Source organism: Rattus norvegicus, chromosome 5, assembly GCF_036323735.1.
Source record: "Rattus norvegicus strain BN/NHsdMcwi chromosome 5, GRCr8, whole genome shotgun sequence".
NCBI classification, from domain to species: domain Eukaryota; kingdom Metazoa; phylum Chordata; class Mammalia; order Rodentia; family Muridae; genus Rattus; species Rattus norvegicus.
The window spans coordinates 150352282-150377099 of NC_086023.1; the positions used below are offsets into that span (position 1 = coordinate 150352282).

The 24818-nt window shown below is 44.9% G+C and overlaps 1 protein-coding gene across 3 annotated transcripts in view; it reads right to left on the bottom strand.

The window, feature by feature from the left end:
* Window positions 1-24145, bottom strand: part of Stx12 (syntaxin 12) — a 28873-nt gene extending 4728 nt beyond the window's left edge. Inside the window, exons 1-7 of one of the 3 annotated variants that reach the window (XM_006239066.5) lie at window positions 23870-24145; window positions 12384-12453; window positions 8945-9044; window positions 4037-4174; window positions 3438-3481; window positions 2156-2261; window positions 568-640 (exon numbers count right to left, since the gene is read on the bottom strand). In XM_006239066.5, coding sequence (XP_006239128.1) covers window positions 568-640; window positions 2156-2261; window positions 3438-3481; window positions 4037-4174; window positions 8945-9044; window positions 12384-12453; window positions 23870-23987 — 649 coding nt within the window. In that variant the 5' untranslated portion in view covers window positions 23988-24145. The remainder of the gene's footprint in view (window positions 1-567; window positions 641-2155; window positions 2262-3437; window positions 3482-4036; window positions 4175-8944; window positions 9045-12383; window positions 12454-23869) is intronic. The other 2 variants (XM_063288365.1, NM_022939.2) reach the window with 2 other exon arrangements.
* Between the last annotated feature and the right edge of the window lie 673 nt (window positions 24146-24818).

Sequence of the window (24818 nt, forward strand, 5' to 3'; positions counted from 1 at the left end):
GGCTGGCCTGAATTCCTGACCTCATGTCTCTACAGGAGTACGGAGGTTACAGGCCTCATTACCATTCCCAGCTACACGTTTCTAACATGATAAAGAACAGCACTATTCCTCAGAAATAAATACTGACATTTAATAGCAAGGAGTTACTAATTATGTAATTCACCTATATAGGGTTCAAGAAAAAAAAAGACCAGGGGTGGGGGGGTCGTCCAGGTCACATGCTTGTGTATCTACACATACAGATAGAATACATCGCAAAGTAAATGGGGCAAAAATGTTATTAACTAGGAAAATTCTGCGCAGGGATATATAAAAGATTCCTTGTACTTTTTTTTTTTATTTTGCAGCTCAAAGCTGGGGTGCCGACAGCTCTTGCTCTAACAGACTTGCAGGCTCTAAAAGTGAGCAGGGCTTAACACAAAGCACCCTCTTTAGCCTCAACAGTTGACTGCATAAGAAAGTGAATTCAGATATTAAAACAAAGATATTTCTAAAGTAAGTTCATAACGACCCATCTTGCTGAGCTCTTTGTACTCACCCTAAGGCTAGATGGATTATAGTACGTACCAATCAGATCACCTTGGTCGTGGATCATCATAGCTAAGTCTTTAAAGATCTGATTGACATCCAAAATGTCAGCCTAAGGGAGATTTAGAAAAAAAAAATTAGCTCACATTAAGCAACATGTTAGAAATTTCTTTCCTTCCCTTCCCTAAAGATTAACAATCACCTGTCTTTAAAGTTTCTCCATGAATAGGAAACTATCTACTGCTGCTTACCTAACACTGTAGAACAAAAGTCAGGAGACCCACTCATTGAGCTGTGTTAACTGCTCATGTTTCCTGGGAACGGGTCAAGTCATTTTAGCCTGAGCCGTACCCAACGGAAGCTGGAGTCCTGTGGTGGACATGTGCTCAGTAGGGCAGCTCTAGGAAGAGCAAATATCAGTGACGACTACGACTTATGACTAGAGAATTTAAATGGCTTCTATAGGACTGTGCTGCCTGGGGAACACAATGGAAGACAAACAAACTGTCAAGGAGATGGCTTCCCAGGACAGACTCGGTCTGTGTGAGGAACTACCGGGTCTGTGTCACTTGGATGACAGCCTGTAAACAGCTTCCAGCTGACAAATAGCTCCGAGGCTGGGGAACAATTGGGAGAGTGAAAGGACATCCGTTGTGCAGGAAAAAGTTCCGAACTTCCCAGCGTGGTGGGCTCAGCCGCACAGTATTATCTCCAGGAGTAATGGAGGGAAGATTCTCCATGTTCAGGTTTTTACTTTCCTAGGTAATAAGCCAAGGCCTGACACAAGTCAAGTGGAAGAACAGTGCTCTGGCACCTGTTAAAGGTGTGCTCAGATGGTGTGGTCTGAATAAGTATTGCCCCAGGAGGTGTGGTCTGAGTAAGTATTGCCCCAGGAGGTGTGGTCTGAGTAAGTATTCCCCCAGGAGGTGTGGTCTGAGTAAGTATTGCCCCAGGAGGTGTGGTCTGAATAAGTATTGCCCAGAGGTGGGCCATGCAGGAAGGATAGGGAGGTGGGCACTTGTTAGAGGAGGTTCCGAAAGCCCAAGCCAGGCCGGGTTTCTCTCTCTGCCTCATGCCATGCCTGCCTGTCTAAACTGTAAGCAGCCCCCAGTAATCGCTCCCTTTAGGAGGCTGGAGAGTGGCTCGGCACCTAGGAGCCCTCGCTGATCTTGCAGAGGACCCCGGTTCAGTTGCCAGCGTACACATGGCAGCCTACAGCCACCCAGAACTCCAGTTCCAAGGAACCTGACCCCTTCGTCTGATCCCCAGGAGCACTCATAAACTTAAAAATACAAAACAAACTAAATTTTAAAAATTTTAAAGTTCAGGGGTTGGGGATTTAGCTCAGTGGTAGAGCGCTTGCCTAGCAAGCGCAAGGCCCTGGGTTTGGTCCCCAGCTCCGAAAAAAAGAAAAAAGAAAAAGAAAAAAAAAAAAAAGAATCTGGGCGCTTTTGAGTGCCCAGGCCAACGAGACTGAGCAGTAGTTGAATTTTGCCAAAACTAAATTGATAGATAATGTAAAACACACAAAGACTCAATCCAACCCTTTCCATATTAGTCTGGGGGAAAAAAATCCCCTAATACCTGCAGACACCTGAGCCAAACCAACGCCATAGCCTGCTCTCACCTCCAGCTGCTGAATCGCCGTTTCCCTCTCTTTAATAAGTTCCAGGTCTTGCTCAGTGATGGCCGCCTCTTCCTCCTGGCTCTGCATCTGGTTCCACTCCTCATGGCTACGGGGAGACAAGCACTCGGTTGATTCCTTCTCTCTACCGTGAGGAGACATAGCTACATTTCTGCTAACAGCAGAGCCTAGGTAAATGCTGCTCAGGACCCAACTCTTCTGCTACCAATACCATCCCTGTGGGCCTGGTCTTTTCCACTTAGGGTTTTCTTTTCCTTCTTCTTTGCAGTCTTGCTAGACAAGGAAAGTATCCAGAGGTTTAACGTGATGAATTAACTGCACAGACCCAGCTCTGCAGGAAACTCTCCAAGTGTAAGCAGGGCTGGTGCCAGGGGCACTAAATGGAGGAAAATACTCTAAGCCACCACACAGCTTTCACGGACTCATCTGTCAGAGCCACATCTGGCGCACAGGAATCCCTTGGGGCTGTGATTTGGGATCGACTCCACTTAAGAGAAAAGCAAACTAAAAGCTAATGGAACGTGTGCAACTTGATTTCTTTTCAGGTAATGCTGTGCACCATGTGGAAGCCTGGTGCCTACAAAGGCCAGAGAGAGCTTTGGACCCCTTGACTGGAGTTTTAGATGGTTGTGAGTGCACTTAGAAGGAAAATGTACTATTTACTGAACTAATGTGAGCCACCGTATGAGTACTGGGAACTGAACCCGCTGCTCTGCAGAAGCAGCCAGTATTCTCAACCACTGAGTCATCTGCATGCTTTACCGTGCCTGGCTCAACTCCTCCTCTTACTTACTTATGCTCTTTTTCTTTTTTCTTTTCTCAAGATAGGTTCTCACTGTGGCTCTCGCTGTCCTAGAACTCACTATGTAAACCACGCCAGCCTTGAATTCACAGAGATCCACTTGCCTCTGCTTATCAAGTGCTGGGATTAAAGGAATATGCCACTACGACCAGCCCTGATTTTTTTTTTTTTCATTTTTAAGTAAAATTGTCACAGAGAGACTGGAGAGATGGATCAACAGACAGCACTGGTTGCTCTTACAAAGGACCAGGTTTGATTCCTAGCACCTACATGGTAGCTCACAACTCTCTGGAACTCCAGTTTCAAGGGATCCAAAGGTCTCTTCTGGCCCTTGTGGGCACCAGGCATACACACGGTATACAGACTTACACGCAAGCAAAACCTCCATACAGAAAAACCTCCATGGACACAAAGGTATGGATTCACAGTGACTATCCAGCAGACTGCAAGAGTGACTTTTACCTGTCAAATGAGACGAGCTGCTCTTCTCTTTGCCTGTCTTCTGCCTAGAAAACAGACGGTTATCGGGCTGTTATCCAAAAAACATGAGAGATGCACAAAACAAGAGCTGCCTTAGCTTCAGTACTAAGGAGTGACAACCCTCCACTCTGATGGCATCTGTAAGATGGATAACACTCTGTCGATCTGTCTTGAGTAAGAAACAAGTATAAAATAGGAGAAAGTGGGGCTGGAGAGATGGCTCAGCGGTTAAGAGTGCTGACTGCTCTTCCAGAGGTCCTGAGTTCAAATCCCAGCAACCACATGGTGGCTCACAACCATCTGTAATGGGATCTGATGCCCTCTTCTGGCTTGCAAGTGTACATGCAGGCAGAACTCCATACACAATAAATAAATAAATCTTTTAAAAACAATGAAAAAACAAAGGTAGGAAGTAAATCTGCCTTTCAGTTGGACCGAGAACATAAAGCATGTTATCTGGTGGAGAAAGGGGACGTGTTGGGTGCACCCTCTGGGCTGGTAAAAGCCTCTCTGGTGGAGAAAGGGGACGTGTTGGGTGCACCCTCTGGGCTGGTAAAAGCCTCTCTGGGGAGTCAACTTACAGAAAGACGGGATCCAGCCCTCGCTCTCGCGATGCTTTCTTTCTCCTTCTCAGATACCTTTCTCTGCACAACCTGGAAATTGTTCAAGGCCGACGAGAAGTCATTCATGAGCCGCTCCTTCTGAAGCTTCTGTTGGCGCTGAAGACAGTAAGCAAGAAGTTTAAATCTCAAGAGAACTCAGATTCATTTGGTTTAATATTGATTAAAAGCACAATTATATACTTAAGAGATTTCGAGGTACAAAAGTCATTACAAAACGGGCTTTTCCTTAAATCCTAAGTTGTTCCTTCCTGAGTCAAATCCCCAGTTAACCCACGTAAGAACATACAGGTGAGCGTGGGAACCAGGTGACGTTTACACGACACTGAAATGGAAGTGCAATTTGGAATATCTGGGCCCTGGAGAATCTAAATGCATAGTGGAGGCCTTTGAGCTCAGAGCGTCTAGTTTTTTTGGGGGGGGAAAATATTAAAACTACTTTTCTATACTAAGTTATTAGTTTTCCTGAAGATTACCATTATTTTCCTTTATAGTTTTTTTTTGAATTTTAAAAAATTTCAAGAACTTAAAAAAAAACTTATAACTTATAGTTACCTTCACAACACTACTTATTTAACTACTTAACTATAAACCGAGAACCCGCTCTGGGCTACGCATCTGACTTAAATACTGTATTCTTCTTCTCCTCCTGCTCTTCCTCTCCATTCTCCTCCTCAGTCTCTTCTTTTTTAATGGTTTTTCAAGACAGGGTTTCTCTGTGCAGTCCTGGCTGGCCTCCAAAAGTCATAGAAATCCACCTACCTATGCCTCCCAAATGCTGGGATTAAAGCCATGTGCCTCCACTGCCCAGCCAACAAATACTATATTTTTTAAATAGCTTATTTTCCTACATCATAAAGCTGGAAAATATCAGAACTTAACAAAGGGGCGGAGCTGGAGAGATGGCTCAGTGGTTAAGAGCACCGACTGCTCTTCCAGAGGTCCTGAGTTCAATTCCCAGCAACCACATGGTGGCTCACAACCATCTGTAATGGGATCTGATGCCCTCTTCTGGTGTGACTGAAGACAGCTACAGTGCACTTACATACATAAAATAAATAAATCTTTAAAAAAAAAAAATAAAAAGAAGGTAGTTTGGTTGGATCCAAAGGTATATTGGTAAGAGAACTAAAACAGAAAAACAGGGAAGCAGGGAAGGGCTGACTAGCCAGTTCTAAAGGTCAAACTAGTACACATAGGGTCACCTCTGAGGAGCCGACCAACAGCAACTGAGTGGGGGACACTGCCTGGCAAGGACAACCTACTAACGTAGAGACCAGGCTGTGATGCTTGCTAGCTGGAATGAGCAATAAAAAAAATGACTGTAGCAATGTAGTTTAACGGGTAGAGGACATAATGGTAGTAATGGGCCCAGAAAGGAGTTTAAGAAACATTATGACTTGGTGACTAGGACGGAGGAAGAGCATAGGTCAGAAGGACTCACACTTCAAACCCGGGAAGTGATAGCAATACTGAAAGACACTTTAGGTGAGGAAAGTTTTCTTCCTTCTGGGATTTTCATCTCTGCATTAAGAAGATTTTAGCAGGCTGGACACAGTGATGTACGCCTTTGATGCCAGCACTTGGGAGGCAGAGGCAGGCAGTGAGTGCAAGGCCAGCCTGAGAAAGTCAGTTCTAGGCCAGCCAGAGGCCACAGTGAAACTCTGTCTCAAACAAACAAACAACCCCAAAGAATTCTGTGGACTGTAATCCCAGCACTCAGGGCAAAGCCAGGAGGACTGTGGCAGGAAGGAAAGAACGCCACTCCTGACCTCACCATCTACAATTGCTGAAGCTGGGCATGGTGGTACATGCCTTTGAGCTCAACACTGGGGAGGCAGAGGCAGGTGGATCTCTGTGAGTTTGAAGCCAGCCTGGTCTACATAGAGAGTTTTAGTAGAGCCGGGACTATACAGAGAGATCAACCAACCAACAAATAAATAAAAATTACTCATTGGGTCAAACACATGACCTTATACATACAAATCAAGGAACCATACATACTGAGTTTCCCTAGGCCCCAAAATGCCATTTTTAAAGTGTATCATACTTTCTGCATTAATATATTCTTTTTTCTTTTCTTTTTTTCGGAGCTGGGGACCAAACCCAGGGCCTTGCGTTTGCTAGGCAAGTGCTCTACCACTGAGCTACATCCCCAACCCCTAATATATTCTTTAAAATAAGAAATTTTAATTATTGCCTTCATTTTAAGAACTTTTTTTACTACATTTTTTGTAAAAATTCCTTCCACTATTATCAGTTTTAAATCACTATAAATAAAGTTAAAAGTGAGCTTCATTGTAATAATTAGTAATTTACACTTTCCTTCAAATTCTTTTCTTTAGAACAAATTTATATGAGTGTGATTAGATCAAAAGGCACATTTTGTCTTTCCTATGCTGGGGATAGAACCAAAGATCTTGCGCATACCTGTGAGTCATATAGACCCAGTCCTTATTTGTCAATTATTTCTATGATGATAAATATCCTCAGTCAACTTATTTCCTGGGTTTGAATGGGAAACGGAATAAGACCATTACTACCATACTTTATACGGAGGTAATACATTCAAGAGGAGACAGCCAGAGCCGGACATATAGTTCAGTGTAGGTCACATATCCGGCATAGGTAAGGCCCTGCATTCCACCCCCAGCACCACAAATAAGTCTGAAACAGAGTTGAACAAGGGCTGGTAATAGCAGCTGGCAGCATGATGAAGTAACCCAAGGCTTGGGAGCTCAAGTTTGGGAACTATCTGGCGCCACCATTATTCAGATGGCACTGACGTCATTAAATAAGTGAGGCTCCTGGGGAAGAATGGCTGAGGTAAGGAAATCAGAAGATCAATAGCAGAACTCTGGGCATGCCAACTTTGAGAAGAATCAGTGAAGAAGGCTGAAACTCATCTTGGGCACCATCAGTGAAATAAGTGTCTCAAAAGAAAGGGGGTTCAAAAAAAAAAAAGAAAGGGGGTTCAAAAAAGGCCACAGTAGTCAGCAGCTGAGAGATCCCCTAACAGAATGCATGCATGGGAAATAGAAAGCACCTTCCTAATGCTGTGACCCTTAAATACAGCTCCTCATGTTGTGGTGACTCCAGCCATAAAACTATTTTTATTGCTATTTCGTAACCGTAATTTTGCTAGCTAAGAGTTGTAATGTAAATATCTAATATTCGGGATATCTGATGTGTGACCCCTGTGAAAAGGTCATGTGACTCCCAAAGAGCTCATGATGCGCAGGCTAAGAGCCGCCGATTTAACAGACAGGCACTGGTAGGATGAGGAACGGGGCTGAGCCGGATTAGATATGGAAGGCAAAGGAAGGCAGCAAACGGCTGAAACAGAGTTGTACTTCACTGAGGAGAGCATGTCTGCAACTCCATTTGTCCTTAATGACTAGGGCTAATTGAGGGAACAATAGCATGTATAATCCAAAAACATGTCTTTGGCTTTAGAACCCCGCAGATGAAGGCTTTGGGAGCAGACCTAACTTTCTGTTTATACGTTGCTGGGGCTAATATTTCATTCTCAAGCTCTTACACGACTTTGCCTGCATCAGGCAATTAGACGCCTTTGTCATTACTATAAAAGCACAGGCAAATGTGTACTCCTCTGTACACAGCTACAAGAAGGATGATTTGCAAGCAAGGTGGAGAGAATGGGTGGAAGGAGAGCAGGCCCATTACTAAAGAATCAGCATGAGTAAGGACCAAAGCAGCCACCCAGAGCTAACCAGAGGACACATGCACTAAAATGGTTATTGTCAGTGACACCGGGGATCAAACCAAAGGCTGTACGTAAGCCAGGTAAGCGCTCAATGCGAGAGCATCTCCAGCTGGCAAAAAGTCTTCTCTGAGCATTCTTTTATCCTAAGACCTAAGGGTGACCTGAGATACAAAAGTGACTGCAAAATATAAAAGCTATTCAGTCAAAATGTATATAAATGAGGCATTAAACAAACTAAAGACCCAGCCTGCAAGCCCAGCTGACACCAAAGCCCAGAGATGCAACCACGGAGATTCCTCCTTGGCTAAGTACATTCCAATGTGTTATTAATAATAGCAGGTCATCACGCACACAGCACATGATGGACGCCAGGCACTTTGCTACACCTGGTACACACAGTATTGCCACAATAGTCATACTGTCTCTCTGTATGGGTAGTTTAATGGTCATCTTTATGTAATCTATAATTATTTGGAAGGGAGTCTCAATGAGTGATTGTTTACATTGGGTTAGCCTGTCAACATGTCTATAGGAGATTGTCTTAACTAAAGGGATTAGTGTGGGAGAATCCAGCCCACTGTAGGTAGCACCATTCCCTAGGTAGGAGATCATGAACTGTGCAAGAGTAGAAAAATGGAGGCTGGAGAGATGGCTCATCGGTTAAGAGTACTGACTGCTTTTCCAGAGGTCCTGAGTTCAATTCCCAGCAACCACATGGTGGCTCACAACCATCTGTAATGAGATCCGATGCCCTCTTCTGGTGTCTGAGGACAGCTACTGTACTTACATACATGAAATAAGTACTTTAAAAAAAGTAGAAAACTGGAGCTAAGCACAGCGAGTGAGGACAGGACAAGCAGGTATGCATTCATCTCTCTCTTGAGTGTGGACGAGACATGACTAGTTGCTCCAAGCTCCTGTACCTTGATTTTCCCACAACAACAGACTATAATATGGAACTGTAAATTCTCCTCTAGGTTGCTTCTTGTTGCGGTATTTTATCATAACAACAGAAATGAAACTGGGGAATGTGGTAAGAAAATTAGGATTAGAGAATGTCTATCAAGAAACAAAGCCCTACTAGCTCCACTCCACCAGAACAAAGCCCTTCTCTATTAATAAACAAACCGGGAAATACCAACCTGCTCTGATGCAGACAAGGGTAGGGGCAAGGACCCTAACTCCTTCAGCAACTCATTTGTCTCCTTGGCAAGCTGATTTGTGGAGTGCTGGAACTGTTGCCTAAGAGAGAAGAGACAGGTGTCAGGATGCTGTGGCTTCTTGAGAGCTCTCTTATCATGACTTTGTGCTCAGGGACTCCCAGTACAAGGCATGAAGAGCCATTAGAACAGTAGCTTCAGTGCTGTGCTCACACGCCCACTGAAAGGCCTTCATTGCTGAAGCAGTCCACTGAGCGGAAAGATGCTCGCTCAATGACACCTGCCTGCTGAAGGAAGCCCAGCCCAGGAACCTCAACTCTGTGGGAGGAAATGCCTGTCTGTACTCTGACAGAAACAGAGGAGTAATTACGACCTGCACCCAAACCTAATGGCTTTCCACACTCAACTCACTCTGGATTCTTTTTTTTTTTTTTTTTTTGGTTCTTTTTTTTCGGAGCTGGGGACCGAACCCAGGGCCTTGCGCTTCCTAGGCAAGCGCTCTACCACTGAGCTAAATCCCCAGCCCCACACTCTGGATTCTGGACAACTTCCCAGGAGCTCTGTGCGCTCAGCACCTGTAACAGTCCACGGACTGGGCGGTTGCATGGAACATGCAGTAAAGCATGGAGCGCTTCCTACATACCTGGGAAAAGGCTCCGAAGAGCCACTCACACAGTCTTGCTTAAAAACTGGTTTTTGGGGTGGATTTTCCCTTTGCTCCCCAATCTCTTCATCATTGTGCTGCCCTCTGGGCCCTAGGCTGTTCTGAGCACTTACCTCTTGTGCAAGATACTGGACTCAGTCTCTAGTGCCATAAACACTAACAACCAAAACACACAGAAGCTAGGTGATGGGTGCAGAGGCCTCCATCATGGCCCTAGCCCCTCTGAAGCTGACATAGGAGGAACGTTTTGAGGCCAGTCTCTGAGACAAAGTGGGATGGATGGATGGAAGGGAGGAGGAAAATGAAATTCAAGGGGAAGAACAGGAATATAAAAACGATGCAATGGGAATAAAAATAAATTAACACAAGGATCTTCCCACCATGGCTCCCTCTCCTCTCCAGCCGTTTCTACAAAGGTTTTTTGGGGTGACAGGGAAGCCAACCACATGCTGTGGTCTGAATTTGTGTCGAACTCCTAGCCCCCGAGTGATGGTATTAGGAGGTAGGATTAGAACGTCATCAGCCTGTGATGGGCCTTTAAGAATACATTCCGGGGCTGGGGATTTAGCTCAGTGGTAGAGCGCTTACCTAGGAAGCGCAAGGCCCTGGGTTCGGTCCCCAGCTCCGGGAAAAAAAAGAACCAAAAAAAAAAAAAATACATTCCACCAAGTGAGGACATAGTAAGAAAGCACCATCCGCCTCACGTGATGGTGAATGCCTACACTTGGGAGGCAGAGACAGGTAGATTTCTAGTAGTTCCAGGGCAGCCAGGGCTTTATAGTGAAATCATTTCAAAAGGAAAACAAAACCCAAACATCCTCTATTGAAAAAGAGGGCCCTCGGGGTTGGGGATTTAGCTCAGTGGTAGAGCACTTGCCTAGCAAGCACAAGGCCTTGGGTTCGGTCCCCAGCTCTGAAAAAAAGGAAAAAAAAAAAAAAAAAAGAGGGCCTTCATCTGTCAGAGCCTTGATCTTCATTCAACCTCTCAGCCTTAGGGACTGTGATTGTTTATAAACTTCCTGGCCTGTGATCTATTGTTGCAGCACCTTAGTGGCTAGGACACCACAGTGTTTTTTCACTGCAAGCGGGCTTCTAAGATTAGAAAACCAGAGAGATAACAAGAGGAGCCAATCAGGAGCCAGAGCATCGTAGGAACACTAACAGGCAGACGTGTCACCTCTCCTTAGAATAGCTCCCTGTGCTAACAGTTCCTCGCTCGTTTCACACCATCTAGAGGAAACAAACAACGCTGCTCCACAGACTTCAGAGACGAAGAACAGAGCTGGGCTATGGTGGCGCACGTCTTTAATCCCAGCAGGGGCAGGTGGATCTCCGTGAGTTTGAGCCCAGCCAGAGATAAAAACCAGAACTTTAGAGAAAAAAATTACATTTTATTTGGTGTGTGTGTGTGTGTGTGTGTGTGTGTGTGTGTGTGTGTAGGTGTGTGTGTATGTGTGTATGTGTGTGTAGGTGTGTAGGTGTGTGTGTAGGGGGTGTGTGTGTGCATGTGTATATATGTGTAAGTGTGTGTATGTGTGTGTATAGGTGTGTGTGTATGTGTGTCTGTGTAGGGGTGTGTGTGTATATGTGTGTAGGTGTGTGTGTGTAGGTATGTGTGTGTAGGTGTGTAGGTGTGTGTGTGTCTGTGTGGGTGTGTGTGCGTGTGTGTGTAGGTGTGTGTGTGGGTGTCTGTGTGGGTGTGTATGTATGTGTGTGTGTGTGTCTGTGTGTGTGTATGTGTATGTGTGTGTAGGGGTGTGTGTGTAGGGGTGTGTGTGTGTGTGTAGTTGTGTATGTGTGTGTGTGTGTATGTGTGTGTGTGATGCACTTGGACCCAGGCGTGCCAGGATGCACATGAGACGTGCTGACATTACAGAACACCTTTCTAGTTAGATCTCTCCTCTACCATGTGAGTTCCAAGCACTTTTCTTTACTTGCTGAGCCATTTTTCTGGCACCATAGAATAAAATTTTTACTTTATTATTTTATGTGTACAGGTGATTTGCCTGTAACGTATGTCTGTGCACTATACATGTGCAGTGCCCGTAAAGGCCAGAAAAGAGAGCTAGACCCCACAGAGACAGAGCTGCCAACAGTCCCAACCCACCAAGCTGGTGCTGGGAATTGAACCTCGGTCTTCCAGAAGACTGGCCAGTGCAAGAGTACTACTGAACTGTTTCCACTCCTAAGCATAGAACAGTTCTGTTCTGTGTAGCCCTGGCTGTCCTGGAACTCGCTCTGTAGACCAGGCTGGCATCCAACTCAGAGATCCACCTGCCTGTGCCTCCCCAGTGCTGGGATTAAAGGTGTGCGCCACCACACCCAGCAAGAATAGAACTTTTAAAACAAAAATATGGAGAAAAATGCGATTTAAAAAAGAGTTGGTTCTCCCACCAGACCATTTATTCTCTCCCTCATGGTCCCTTTGTGTGACTGAGAATAGTATTTTTGTATTTAGAGTTAGATAGGAAGGTCGTTCACACAGGTCATCCACACGGGTTACACAAGTCCTGGAGGCAGTGGACGAGTGGAGGGAGTTCCTTCTCTACCTGTCTAAACTACTCTGCAAACCAGACCAAGAAAAGAAACAGTTCAAGGCAGCATTATCTGGATGCATTAGTATACTCTGCTCCTCTCTTCCAGGTTCAGTTATTACCGCCCACCCTCGCCTCGCCCACGCTGATCTCACCGCCCTCAGGAAGGCCTATGTCCTCAAAGGGCCCTCACAAAACTCAACCTTTTGGGGGAGCTACTCACAAATTTTCCTGGAGTTTGCTTGAGTCCTGCTTAGTTCCAAGTTGGCTCATCAAATTCTTTATCTGAGCAGCTAGAAAGAAGGGGGAAAGATTTATTTAAAAAAAATAAATAAACACGTTCATCATGAGCACCATATTCTGCAGAGTCTGGTCACCCCATAGCCTACACACACTCAACTCACAGGAACCATGCTAAGGCCACGATCATGACAAACACATTCCTCCACGGTGCTTTTGCAAGGTTCATTAAACTGAAGGTGGTTTGTTTATCCAAAGAACTGAGTAATTCTTCTGATGTCCCCGACACTAAACACTTCCCCGTTGGTAATGGGAAGGCAGGAAACTGGCAGTGTGAGTGCCCACGGCCTGGGGTTCTATCCCAGCAGCATAAAAAGGCAAGAAGGCAGTCATCGCCTTTGGAAGAGTCTCGAAGCTACAACAGTCTGCAACAGTATCTTCTGACTTGTTTTTCTGAGACAGAGTCTCCATCTGTAGCCTAGGCTAGCTCCACCTCCTATCTTCTTGCCTCAACATCAGATGAGTTAGACTCCTGACGATTTAGTCTAGTTAGATTTCAAGTCGTAAATTAAAAAGAAAAATTATTTTCAGTGATCCAAAGGGGTCATGAGGGAGAGAATAACTGGTCTAGTGGGAGAACTCCTGATTCTCTTTTATTAATCACATTTTTCTTGACATTACAAGTGAGAGTCACTATACCAGCTTTCGACAAACAATTTTAGTCTGTGGGGGGCTAGGATACAGTTTAACTGGTAGGGAGCTTGCCTAGCATGCATGAAGCCCTGGGTTAAATCCCCAACACTGCATAAAAAAATAGGGTGGTGCATGCCATTAAGTTCAAAGTTATCCTCGGATATACAGCAAATTCAAAGCCAGCCTGGAATACAGGAAATCCTGTATCCACAATACAAACTAGCTTTCTATAGCAAATGCTTTCAGAAGACAATGTACATTTATTTTCAGTAACATGGGGACACTGATTAAGTACTTTTAGTATCAAGCACTCTATTAAAATGTGTACACGCCCTCTAACTTTCATAAAAATGGTCTGAAACAGATATGTGAGGCAATGCATGTATCTTATCTATATACACACAAAAAGTAACAATTAAAAAAAAAACCAACCCCAGGCATATAGACTCCAATGGAGAATGTTCTTTTCCCATACAGCATCGCAGCCAAATATAGTTTTATTTAGCTCTTTCTTTTCCCTAGACATCTGGTAGCCTGGGAATGCTCATGTTCGAATCCTTGACCTTTAACCTCCTTGGCAGAGGAGGCCTAGGCCTATCAATAGGGAACTTGCTAGCAGCGCTCCCTGCCCCGGACCAGTTTCTGCAACGCAGACAGAGCCCTGGCTTTCCTCTTGCCTTGCTTTCTATTCTCTCTCCCGGGCTGTCAGAGGAGGTGGGGGGAGATTTACTAAGTTGGTGGATAATTGTCTATTATATGTATGTATGTGTGTGTATGCTGTCTGACTGTCTGTCTGTCTATCTGTCTGTCTCCTTAATAATTGAACCCAGGACCTCATACAAGCAAACTCATGAACAGAACTCATTAACAGACCATTCTTAGTTTGTCCACATGAAGTAGTTTACAACTAATTTTGTTTGTTGTTTGTTTTAGTTTTTCAAGGAAGGGTTTCTCTGTAATCCTGGCTGTTCTAGAACTCACTCAGTAGACCAGGCTGGCCTTGAACTCACAGATCCACCTGCCCCTGCCTCCCTAGTGCTGGGAGGCACTACCACTGCCAGGCTGGTGTTTAGCTGATGGAGCACAGCCTTTCCTTCCTTCTCCACTCTCACTTATCTTGTGGAAGAAGGTGCAAACAAAGGAAACCTATTTTCAAGCTGTTGCAGAATTTCAACAGATAACATAGCACAGAGGAAGGTAGTTCCTCCGTGGGCAAGCATCTTTCCTGTTCCCTCCAGATCAACGTCCAAGCGTCACTCATGCTATGAGACTACAGAAGAACAGGCTTAGTCAAGCAAGTGAGGAGGCCAGTGCTATTGTCTAATGTCAATATCACACAGATAATACACATGCGGTGCTTCCAGAGCTAAGCAGAGTGGGTGTCTGCTTACCACAAGTTTGAAGTTTAAAAAAATCTATCGTTTAGTAGTTGGACAGCTTAGTGGCTAAAGACATCTGCTGTAAAGTCTGACACCTGAGTCCCAACCCACATGGGAGAAAGAAACAACTTCCATCCTCAGTCACCTGAAACTGTTTCAAAAGAGAGGAGGAGCAGACATGAGCTCTGAGCACCTCCTATGCAGGCACTGGGTTAGTGGCTCAGCATGCTCCCACTGGACATAAGCAATGCTAGAAAGCATTAGCATGCCCCTGCCTCATGTGAGCAAATGAAGCTCAAGAGTGACAGGCCCGACTTGTTCACTCGGGGAACCGTGCTTATACTCCACACTGTCCTAGACATTAGCAGGCACTTGCTTCAGGAAGCTGACGCTCTCAAGGGTGGATGATAAAAACACACTGGGCGATAACAATCCGACCAAAGGAAATAAGCTGAGGTGAGGGCGGAGGAGTAGGCAGAGGGCACTAGCTTACATGAATGGCCAGATAAGGAAACAATGAGCACAGACCTAAAGAAAATGCAAGGCAGGGCAGTGCACTTATGGGGAAGGGGCCATCCGGGCAAAGAGAGTAATTAACCAGGGCAAAGTCCTCCAAGGGAGCTCCCGTGGTGCGACAGCCAGCGCTGGAGCTGAGTGAGCAAGAGATAAGCGCTGGCCAAAGAGGACCTTGTGCAATTACAATGAGATTTGAATTAAACAGCGAGCGACTGATGGGTTATGAACAGCATGCCATAACTAGAACTCAAACACAGGGCTGTTCCGAAGACTATATGCTTTGAGTCACATAGTGCTACTCTCCGAGGGCTGAGTCTTGAAGGAAATAGAATGCAGTCACACAGGGCTGGTCTGACTTCCCAGAGTTCCACTTTGCCCCACCCTGTTTATCTGACAGTACCTTAACCTAACTCCAGGTAGACTGATATCCCGACTCTAACCTGCTCCCTCCCCAGTGCCTCCCATTTCTGGGAATACATATGCCTCTGTACTTACTAGAGTCCAGCAGAGAGGGCCAGGCACTCAGAGGGTGCAAGAATACTGACTCAGCCTCTTCCCTTCAACTTTATGGCATTCAAGTTAAGGCAAAAGATGTGAATCAAGGTAAATTAGGAATAAAAAGACTTAACATCTTAGCCATACTTGACCATTAACAGATGTGTGGAGCCGAGTGTGTTATTTTATTTTGCTGGGCCTTTTTTACCACTTGCAGATTATATCCAGATTTAACTGTTTATTGAAGACTTATTACATGTGTGGAGTTTTCAATGTTTCTCACCAAATCTCGTAGTTTATTGAGACAGGCTTCTACTTTGCCAAGGTTGGCCTCCTTACATAACTCAAGATGGCTTTGAATTTCTGATCTTCCTGCCTCCACTTCTGGAGTACTGGGGTGATTTCGGGCATGGGTTATCACACCCGACTTTTGTGGGGCTAGAGATTAAGCCTAAGGTTTGGGTGTGCTGAGCAAGTTCTGTGCCAGCTGAGTTACCTCCCAGCCTCTCACTACAGTGCTACTCCTGAGGACTAAAAGATCTCCAAGTCCTCCCACACGGGTGAGCCCCAAAGTCAGTTACAATGAAACACTCTAGTCCCAGAAGTATGGTGGATAATCATAGAGTTTCTCTGTAACCGGAATGTGAGCCTCGGAGATAGACATGTGTGACTTTCCTAATCTTATAAATGCAAGGTGTAAACTGGGCATAGTGCACATGCCTTCCTTAATACCAACACTTGGCAGGCCCATGTTGGTATGCTCAAGGCCAGAGTAGTCTACACAGTGAGTTCCAAGGCAGAAAGAAAGAAAGAAAGAAAGAAAGAAAGAAAGAAAGAAAGAAAGAAAGAAAGGAAGGAAGGAAGGAAGGAAGAAAAAAAGTAAGAAAGAAAGAAAGAAAGAAAGAAAGAAAGAAAGAAAGAAAGAAAGAAAGAAAGAGAGGAAAGAAGGAAGAGTGAGTCAGGCAGACATGTACAGCGGCACACACCTGAACTGCCAGCCAGCACTCAGGAGGATGGGGGAGATCTGAACCTCAAGGCCAACCTGGACTACAGAATGAAGCTGTTCTGAAAGTAGGCTGATGCCGGGCAGGGGTGGACAGGCAGAGGCAGGCAGATCTCTGAGTTTCAGGCTAGCCTGGTCTACAGAGTGAGTTCCAGGTCAGCCAGGGCTACACAGAGAAACTGTTTTGGGGGAAGGGGAAAAGATAAACTGGGGCTATCTAAAGGTGCATCAGGGTGTGTAACTAGCGATTCATCCCATCCAAGAATTACACACTCTAGGAAGCTGTCGTGATCTGAGAGAATATGGAGACAGCCATAATCAGTTGTTTTCTGTGCACTTACAAATGACACAGAACTTTCCCCCCATTATTTGGTTTCCTTTGCTGAAATCATGTGAACTTACTAGTTAAGGACTTTAGGGAAGTCAGCTTGGGAGTTTGGAGTCATTTGCTTACTAAGCACTAGCATGAATGTAGCCTTCGTTGGCTCTTTCTATATTTCTGAACACCAAGAAGCTACAAGTTTCCATCTAGACTCATCAGACACCCTAAAATCCAATGCAAAAGGATGACAGGTTCTTTTATTTACCTGACACTAAGGCTTGCAGACTGCTTTTTGTAAGCACAGCATGAGGACCTGAGACTAATAACTAGGGACCACTAGCCCACACAGCTTACACCCAAGAGTTGCAACCTTCCCAAAATTAAAGCACAAAACAGAAACATTTACACAAAGATTTATTTTCACTTGAGTGTGCTTAAAATATTAAAATGATACATTTGAAAGATATTTTTATCAAAGTGAATTAAATTTAAAAGGACTTTCTGTCCACTTGATTAATGTGAACACTCCTTTTATTTAATTCTTAAAAATTTTATATGTATGAGTATTTTGCCTCCATGTATGTCTGTGCACCACTTGTGTGCTTAGTACCTGAGGAGACCAGAGGAACACACCAATCTCTTGGAAGTGAAGTCAGGGGTGGTTGTGAGTCACCATCTGAGTTCTGGGAATTGAACCCAGATCCTCTTAACCCCTCAGCCAACTCTTTTTTTTTTTTCCCCGGAGCTGGGGACCGAACCCAGCGCCTTGCGCTCGCTAGGCAAGCGCTCTACCACTGAGCTAAATCCCCAACCCTCAGCCAACTCTTTAAACCTGGACACTCCTTTTCCAAGAATTCTAGCAAATGAAAGTTTTATTTTGGGGGTGAGGAAAATGTGTGGGAGTGTGTGGGCAGTTAACAATCCTAGGGGTCATCCCTCAAGTGTCATACACCTTGGCTTGCCTTTGATTTCCAAGGATTCAATTGTCTCAGTCTGCCTGGCACTTGAAGTACGACATCTGGGTTCTGAAGATCAAACTCAGATCCTCAAATGAGCTATCTCCTCAGTCCACTTTGACTGACATGTTACTGTTAGGGATACAGTTCCAGTGGGAGATGCTTGCCAACCATATATGTGAAGCCCTGGGTTCAATCCCCAGCACATGAAGTAGATCAATACAACATTTTATAATATGATTTTGCACGTGTAGATCATCTGGGGAGTGAGCCAAGGATCTCACACATGCTAGGCATGTGCTCTACCACTGAACTACCTTCCCCACCCGTGGTAAAATACTCTAGATATGGACTGGAGAGGTGGTTCAGTGCTCTTCAGAGGACTCAGGTTCAATTCCCAACACCTACATGACAACTCATGACTGTCTTCAGGGCCATATACATACAGGCAAATGCTCATACACTTGAAATAAATTAAAAATATTTTACATAAAGACAATTGAGTACGTCCTATGAAATGCTACCTAATATTAGAAACTTTACATTTGGTTTAAACTTTACATTTGTCCTCCCATTTAAAAGTGTGTCCTGGCTAAAACTCTTCTTTAAAAAAAAAAAAATGAGGGGTTGGGGATTTAGCTCAGTGGTAGAGCGCTTGCCTAGGAAGTGCAAGGCCCTGGGTCCGGTCCCCAGCTCCGGAAAAAAAAGAAAAAAAAAAAAAGATGAATAATAATAAATCAATTATTGTACACCAGGAATAATTATAACTTGAACACTTCGTATCCACTTTTAACAGATATCAGCAAAATCTAAATACCCACTAACTACAGTCCAAACCTATTTAACCGCATTGAAAGTAGCTTCCATCACACAGATGGGACAAAAATTCTCTTGAGACAATCTAATGCTCTAATTCAATCCACTAAAAACATGTTGTTCTTGCAGAGGACCTGGATTTGGTTCCTAGCACACGTGTCTGCTCACAACCACCTGTAACTCCAGTTCCACCTGACTCCCATCTTCTGACCTATGAGGGTACCAGGCATGCATGCGGAACACATACCTACCCATAGGCACACACTCATAAACAAACATATTTAACGTAGAAAGCATTAGTTGTACTAAAACATAAAACAAGGCTATGTGTGGTGACACATGCCTTTAATTCCAGCACTCAAGAGGCAGAGGCAGGCAAAACTCTATGAGTTCCCAGCCAACCAAGAATACATAGTGAAAACCTGTCTCCAAAACACACACACACACACACACACACACACACACACACACACACACACACACAGACACACACACACACGCGCACACACAAAACAAAAACAAAAAAACAAACCCTATGAATGATTGAATGAATAAATAAATAAGAGAGAAAGAAAGACAGAAAGTAAAGAAAATACGCAGACCTAAATCCTGATCTTCTTGCCTCAGCCTCTTTTTTTTTTTTTTTTCTTTTTTTCGGAGCTGGGGACCGAACCCAGGGCCTTGTGCTTGCTAGGCAAGTGCTCTACCACTGAGCTAACTCCCCAGCCCCCTGACTGTGCCTCTTAAGTGACAGAATCACAGGCATGGAGCAGCGTGACAGCAAGACAGCCTATGCTTGATTCTTGGTTCCAGCACTTCCTAGCTGAGTGATCTAGAGTAAAACGATGACACTCTTCTGTCCTGTTTCCTCACCTAAGAAGTGGGAGTAACAAGGGACACTTCCTTTGGTTGATGTGAGGATGAAATAAGATGATATGGGCTAAGTTTAGAATGCTGTCTGCCACATAAAAGCACTCAGCTAAGGACGGCTATTATTATCAAACTCAAGACCAAGAAGAATGAATGTACTTAGCAACGATAAAAATCAATTAAGTACATACTAAATGCCAACATTCCACTGCTGTGCCAGGCACTGTCCAAAGAGAAGTGTGTCATGCCTAGTCCTTCATCCCACCAAACTAGTACTGCTCTAGGGACAAGGTCAAAAAGCTTGGCTTAATTAAGGAATATAGAATTTAAGTAGGTATTAAACTGTGAGAAAAATTGGCTTGTTATGTTTAATCAAAAAGAACCAAATGACAGAAAACATGTTTTGTGTATTCACTCAGTAGGGGGCAGGTACTGTTTGCCTTTTTAAGACAGGGTCTCACATAGCCAAGCCAGTCTCAAACTTGCTATGTAGCTGAGGCTGGCCTTGAACTCCAGCCTCCTGCCTCCACTTCCCAAGGGTGAGAATTACAGGAACCCGCTTTGTAGCAGGCACTGTCTTAGCATTTCACGCAAATTATCTCAGTTCTCAGAACTCTATGAAATAATTATAACCATAGATGAGGAGACAGCAGGAGAGGTAAAGCAAAATTCACCGAAACATTACAAAACTACCAAGAAGCTGAGGGAAAATCTAAACTCAGTTAACAAACCTCGAAAAGTTCAAAGATCTTAGCTTTTCAGTTAATAATGTAGAGACTGGTATAGGCACATCCCTTTAGTCCCACCACTCTAGAGGCTGAGGCAGGTGGATCTCTATGAGTTCCTGACCAGTCTGGTTTCATAGCCAGGTTCAGGCTAGCCAGAACTACACAGTGAGATCCTGTCTCGAAAAACAAAAAAGCACTCAGGAGGCAGAGTCTGAAGCTAGCCTGGTCTATCTACAGAGCAAGTTCCATGACAGCCAGGGCTACAGAGACACCTTGTCTCAAAACACAAAATAAACCAAGCCAAACAAACAAAATGACAGGGAAACCTCATCCCCTCAAATTAACTGAAAACAATTAGTAAGCTTTCATGTGCCCTGACCCCGGCTACCACTCTGGTGTCTTTTCCTTCTTTACTCCCTGCCTTTCATCCAGCCACGCCTGCCTCCTTGCTACTCTTTGTCCCCTGAAAGTCCTTGCATTTGCCCTCAGCACACACTGCCTTTCTCCACCACTCACAAAGCTCCCTCCATTCTGGTATCTGCTGATTCAGGCATCATCCTACCCAGGCAGTGGTGGTGCAGGTCTTTAATCCCAGCATTTAGGAGGCAGAGGCAAGTGGATCTCTGAGTTTGACGACAGCCTGGTCTACAGAGCAAGTTCCAGGACAGCCAGGGCTACACAGAGAACCCTGTCTTAGAAAAAATAAATCATCTCCTGAGAGAGGCTGTCCTCACCAGGGGATGGTAATTCTCCCTTCCCTCCATGCACTTAGCCTGCTCCATTTCCTTCGCACCACCTGCTATGACTTGATATTATTGGTAAATGCATGCAAACATCCACACGATGTCATGCAGAAGTTCGTTCTCTGCTCCTTACCAGTGAACATCAGTGCTCAAAGAATGGTCGCTGCACCCTGAGTGAAAGAACCCATCATATGCTTGGGACAGAGGTAAACAGCAGAAAAACAAAGATGAATGAACCATGTTTCCTACCTCAAACAGCTAACAATCTAGCAGAGAAGATGAGTATATTACAAAGAAAAAACAAAAAGAAATGAAAAACACACATTCAGCTAGGCAATTCTTTCTTTTTTTTCTTTTTTAAAGATTTTATTTTATGTGAGTACACTGTCTTCAGAAGAGGGCATCGGATCCCATTACAGATGGTTGTGAGCCACCATGTGATTGCTGGGAATTGAACTCAGGACCTCTGGAAGAGCAGTCAGTGCTCTTAACCACTGAGCCATCTCTCCAGCCCCAGCTAGGCAATTCTTTAACTTTTCTCAGCCTGTTTCCTACCTCATAACCTAGGAATATTTGTAATTACTCTACAGGGCTGTTACCGGTTAGGATATTACATGTAAAGCACTTTGCATATGGCCTAGCACACTATGTACTTAAACAGCAGCTAGTAACATTATTAATTATTGACTCTAAGGATCCAATGCCTAATCAGCACTAAATCAGTATCTATCACCAAGAAAACCACTCCTATTCCCCACCATCACCTTTCTTCGTTGTTTTGCTTTAAGACTCACTCTATAGCTCAGGCTGGCTTTGAACCCATGGAAACTGTCTTGCCTTGGTCTCCTGAGAGCCAGGGTTACAGACCTGACTCATCACACCTAGGCTTTGGTTTTAAACCCCTTCTCTGTTCCTCCTTCCTCTTATCCCTTTTTCCTTTTGAAAAGAGACTCAGATGTGGCCCAGGATGGCCTTGAACACACTAGTCAGTCTAGATTTGCCTCTAAGTAATGATAATCCTCCTGCTTCGGCCTCTCAAATGCTATTGTGTGCCAACTATGCCCAGTTTCAACTCTAAATTTTGATTTAAGTGAACACAGACTTGTGATTAAAAGAATCTGTATCAGTTCCTAAGCTTACTATACAACTTAATGCTCAGATATGAAATACCCACAGATAGACATTCAAACTAGGTTAGTGTCAATGAGAAAACTCCAGTCTTGAGAAAACACAATTTTTCTTTCTTTCTCCCTCACACCCCCTTTTTTTTTCTTCTTTCTGGTGGTTCAAAACAAGGTTCCTCTGTATAGCCCTGGCTGTCCTGGAACGCTACCAACAGGCTAGCCTCTGACACTCAGAGATCTGCCTGCCTCTACCTCTCAAGTGCTGGAATGAAAGGTCTGCCCCACCAACACCTTGCACAAAATTCTCTTTAAAATTTTTTTATTATTATTGTATTATGATATGTGGAATATACACACAAATTAATATAAACACACACTCTATGTGCCAGGGAACGAGTATGGATGAGTGTGGAGGTCAGAGGACAGTTCTGTGGAGTCAATTTGCTCCTTCCACGTTATCTGGGTTCTGGGGCTCAAATCAGGTTGTTAGGCCTTCGCAGCAAGCACTTTACCTAAGCCATCTTGCCAGCCCCTTGAATAAGAAATTTCTGATTTAACCTGTATTACAGCTCCAAAATAAAAGGAAACTGGGACACAAAGTACCATACTGTCTGTCTAGTCATCAATAGTATTATTGTGTTTTTAATATCTGGGTTGACAAGCTGACTATCCTTCCTACCTCCAAATCTAACCCTTCCCACCTGAAATCATCTACCTCTCAAATTCTACAGTATACATTTAGATTTAAAAGCAAAGTAACAAGCTGGGTGTGGTGGTGCACATTATTAATTCCAGCACTTGGGAGGCAGGTGGATCTCTCATTTTGAAGCCAGCCTGGTCTACAGGATGAGTTGCAGGGCAGTCAGAGCTATCGAAAAACTGTTTCAAAAATTAAAGTAAAAGCAAAGTGATAGCTTATGTTTTAAAGTTTAGGACATAATTGTAATTTAGAACTGACTCTACCTATTAACAGAGTATAGCTAAGCTCACAAAAAAACACAATGATAAACCCCATAGATGGTTGTCACTATTTTAAAAGTAAAATTGCTTCTGTTGTTCTGTTTACAAGGCTCTGGGCCGATTCTGAGGCTCAAAAAACCACTTTACACTTTAATGGTGAGAAGGGAGTTTTAAGGTAAGCAGTTACAAACTGACTTTGTACCAGGCAGAAAATGAAATCTTCATGTTTTGAAATTTTAAAAACGTCTTTGCTACAAAAGACAACCTAAACTAAAATGTTCCCGGTGCATTCTCCGCCATAAAACAGGAGTCCCTCCCCCCTTAAATACCAGTCATTGACTGATTTCCAGATTAATTACCAGGAAGCACAGTGTGTTAAATCACCCAAAATGCACGCATTCTCCACTTCCCTTAATTGAAAGTTGCTGATGTCCGAGGACCCAACCGCCGAGCAGAATGTGAACCTAAAGTCGCAACCAGTAAGCACCCCCCTGATCCGAACTGAGGAAAACAAGGTGGGTGGGGAGACGGGGACGACTGGAAAAACTCGGCTGACCACTGCGCCATGTCAACCCTGTGCTCACAGTCCTAGAGATGACACACACTCTCTCCCACCCTCTGGCTGTCGGCTCTGTTGACCCCCAGCACCGTCAACTCACAACCCCGAAGACAGGGGTGTGGACCTAAAGGGCCCGAGCCTGACCGACCCGGGAGAAGGCAGCTCGCCGCGCCGGGAGTGGAGGCTCGCGGCTGCCTCAGGTTTGGCCGTAGCTGAGGCCCCGATCCGGCTCCGCGTCTTAGCAGCTTCACCCAGGCCTGTCCCTGAGGCCGCACCCCCGCTCCCGGCTGGGTCCCCTCGCTCACTGGCTTGGCTGATCCGCTGGATGTTGCCACTGCATGTCTGGATGATGCTGTTGAAGTCACGGGGCTGAGGCCCCGACGGCCCGGGATTCCGATACATGTCTAAGGGACCGTAGGACATGACACGGAGCAGAGACCGGGGTCGCGCTTCACGGCGCTCCTACCGGAAGCTGCCACTGACCGGGCCCAGTAGCTGAGAGGAAAACCGGGAAGAGAGAGGGCGGGGAAGGGGCCGTGACTGCGTACACACTGACCCCGCCCATTGCGGTGCGCATGCGCACGCCCCGCCCCATCCCGCAGTGCGCGTGTGCTGCTGGAACTGACGGTAGGTAGTGTCTTGAGAGTTTTCAAACTGCTGGGAGTAAGCGTTCTCGCAAGACTGGACACCTCTAGCTATGCAGCCAACTCAGGACCTGACTTCTTACCCCAGTCTCCTACAGACGGCGTGCCCCGCGCTCAACAACCTGCCTGCCACCAACATGCTCGTCCGCATCCTGCTGCTCGGCGCAGCACTGCTGCTCAGCCACCCTGCAAATTCTCGCTTTTTCAACCCATGGCAAAACAGAGGTGAATGCACGAGCATGGGATTGGACCAGTACAATTCTGTTGTACCCGACAGAATTCGATGGTGAAAACTGTTCAACACCTACATTTCTAACAAGAATGAAGTTACTACCGAAACCAACCGCCAACACGGTGTACTCCGTGCTTACCCACTTCAAGGGATTCTGGAACATTGTCAATATCATTTCCTAACTTTGAGGCCATTCTGGTATACAGGCCATTCTGTGAGTTCCAGGACAGCTAAGGTGACACAGAGAAACCCTGTCTCGAAACACACACACACACACACACACACACACACACACAAAACCAACAAATAAAAAACATTCCCTTCCTGCGGAATTCAGTCATGAGATATATTGCCAGTTAGATCGCATTTGGCTGACAG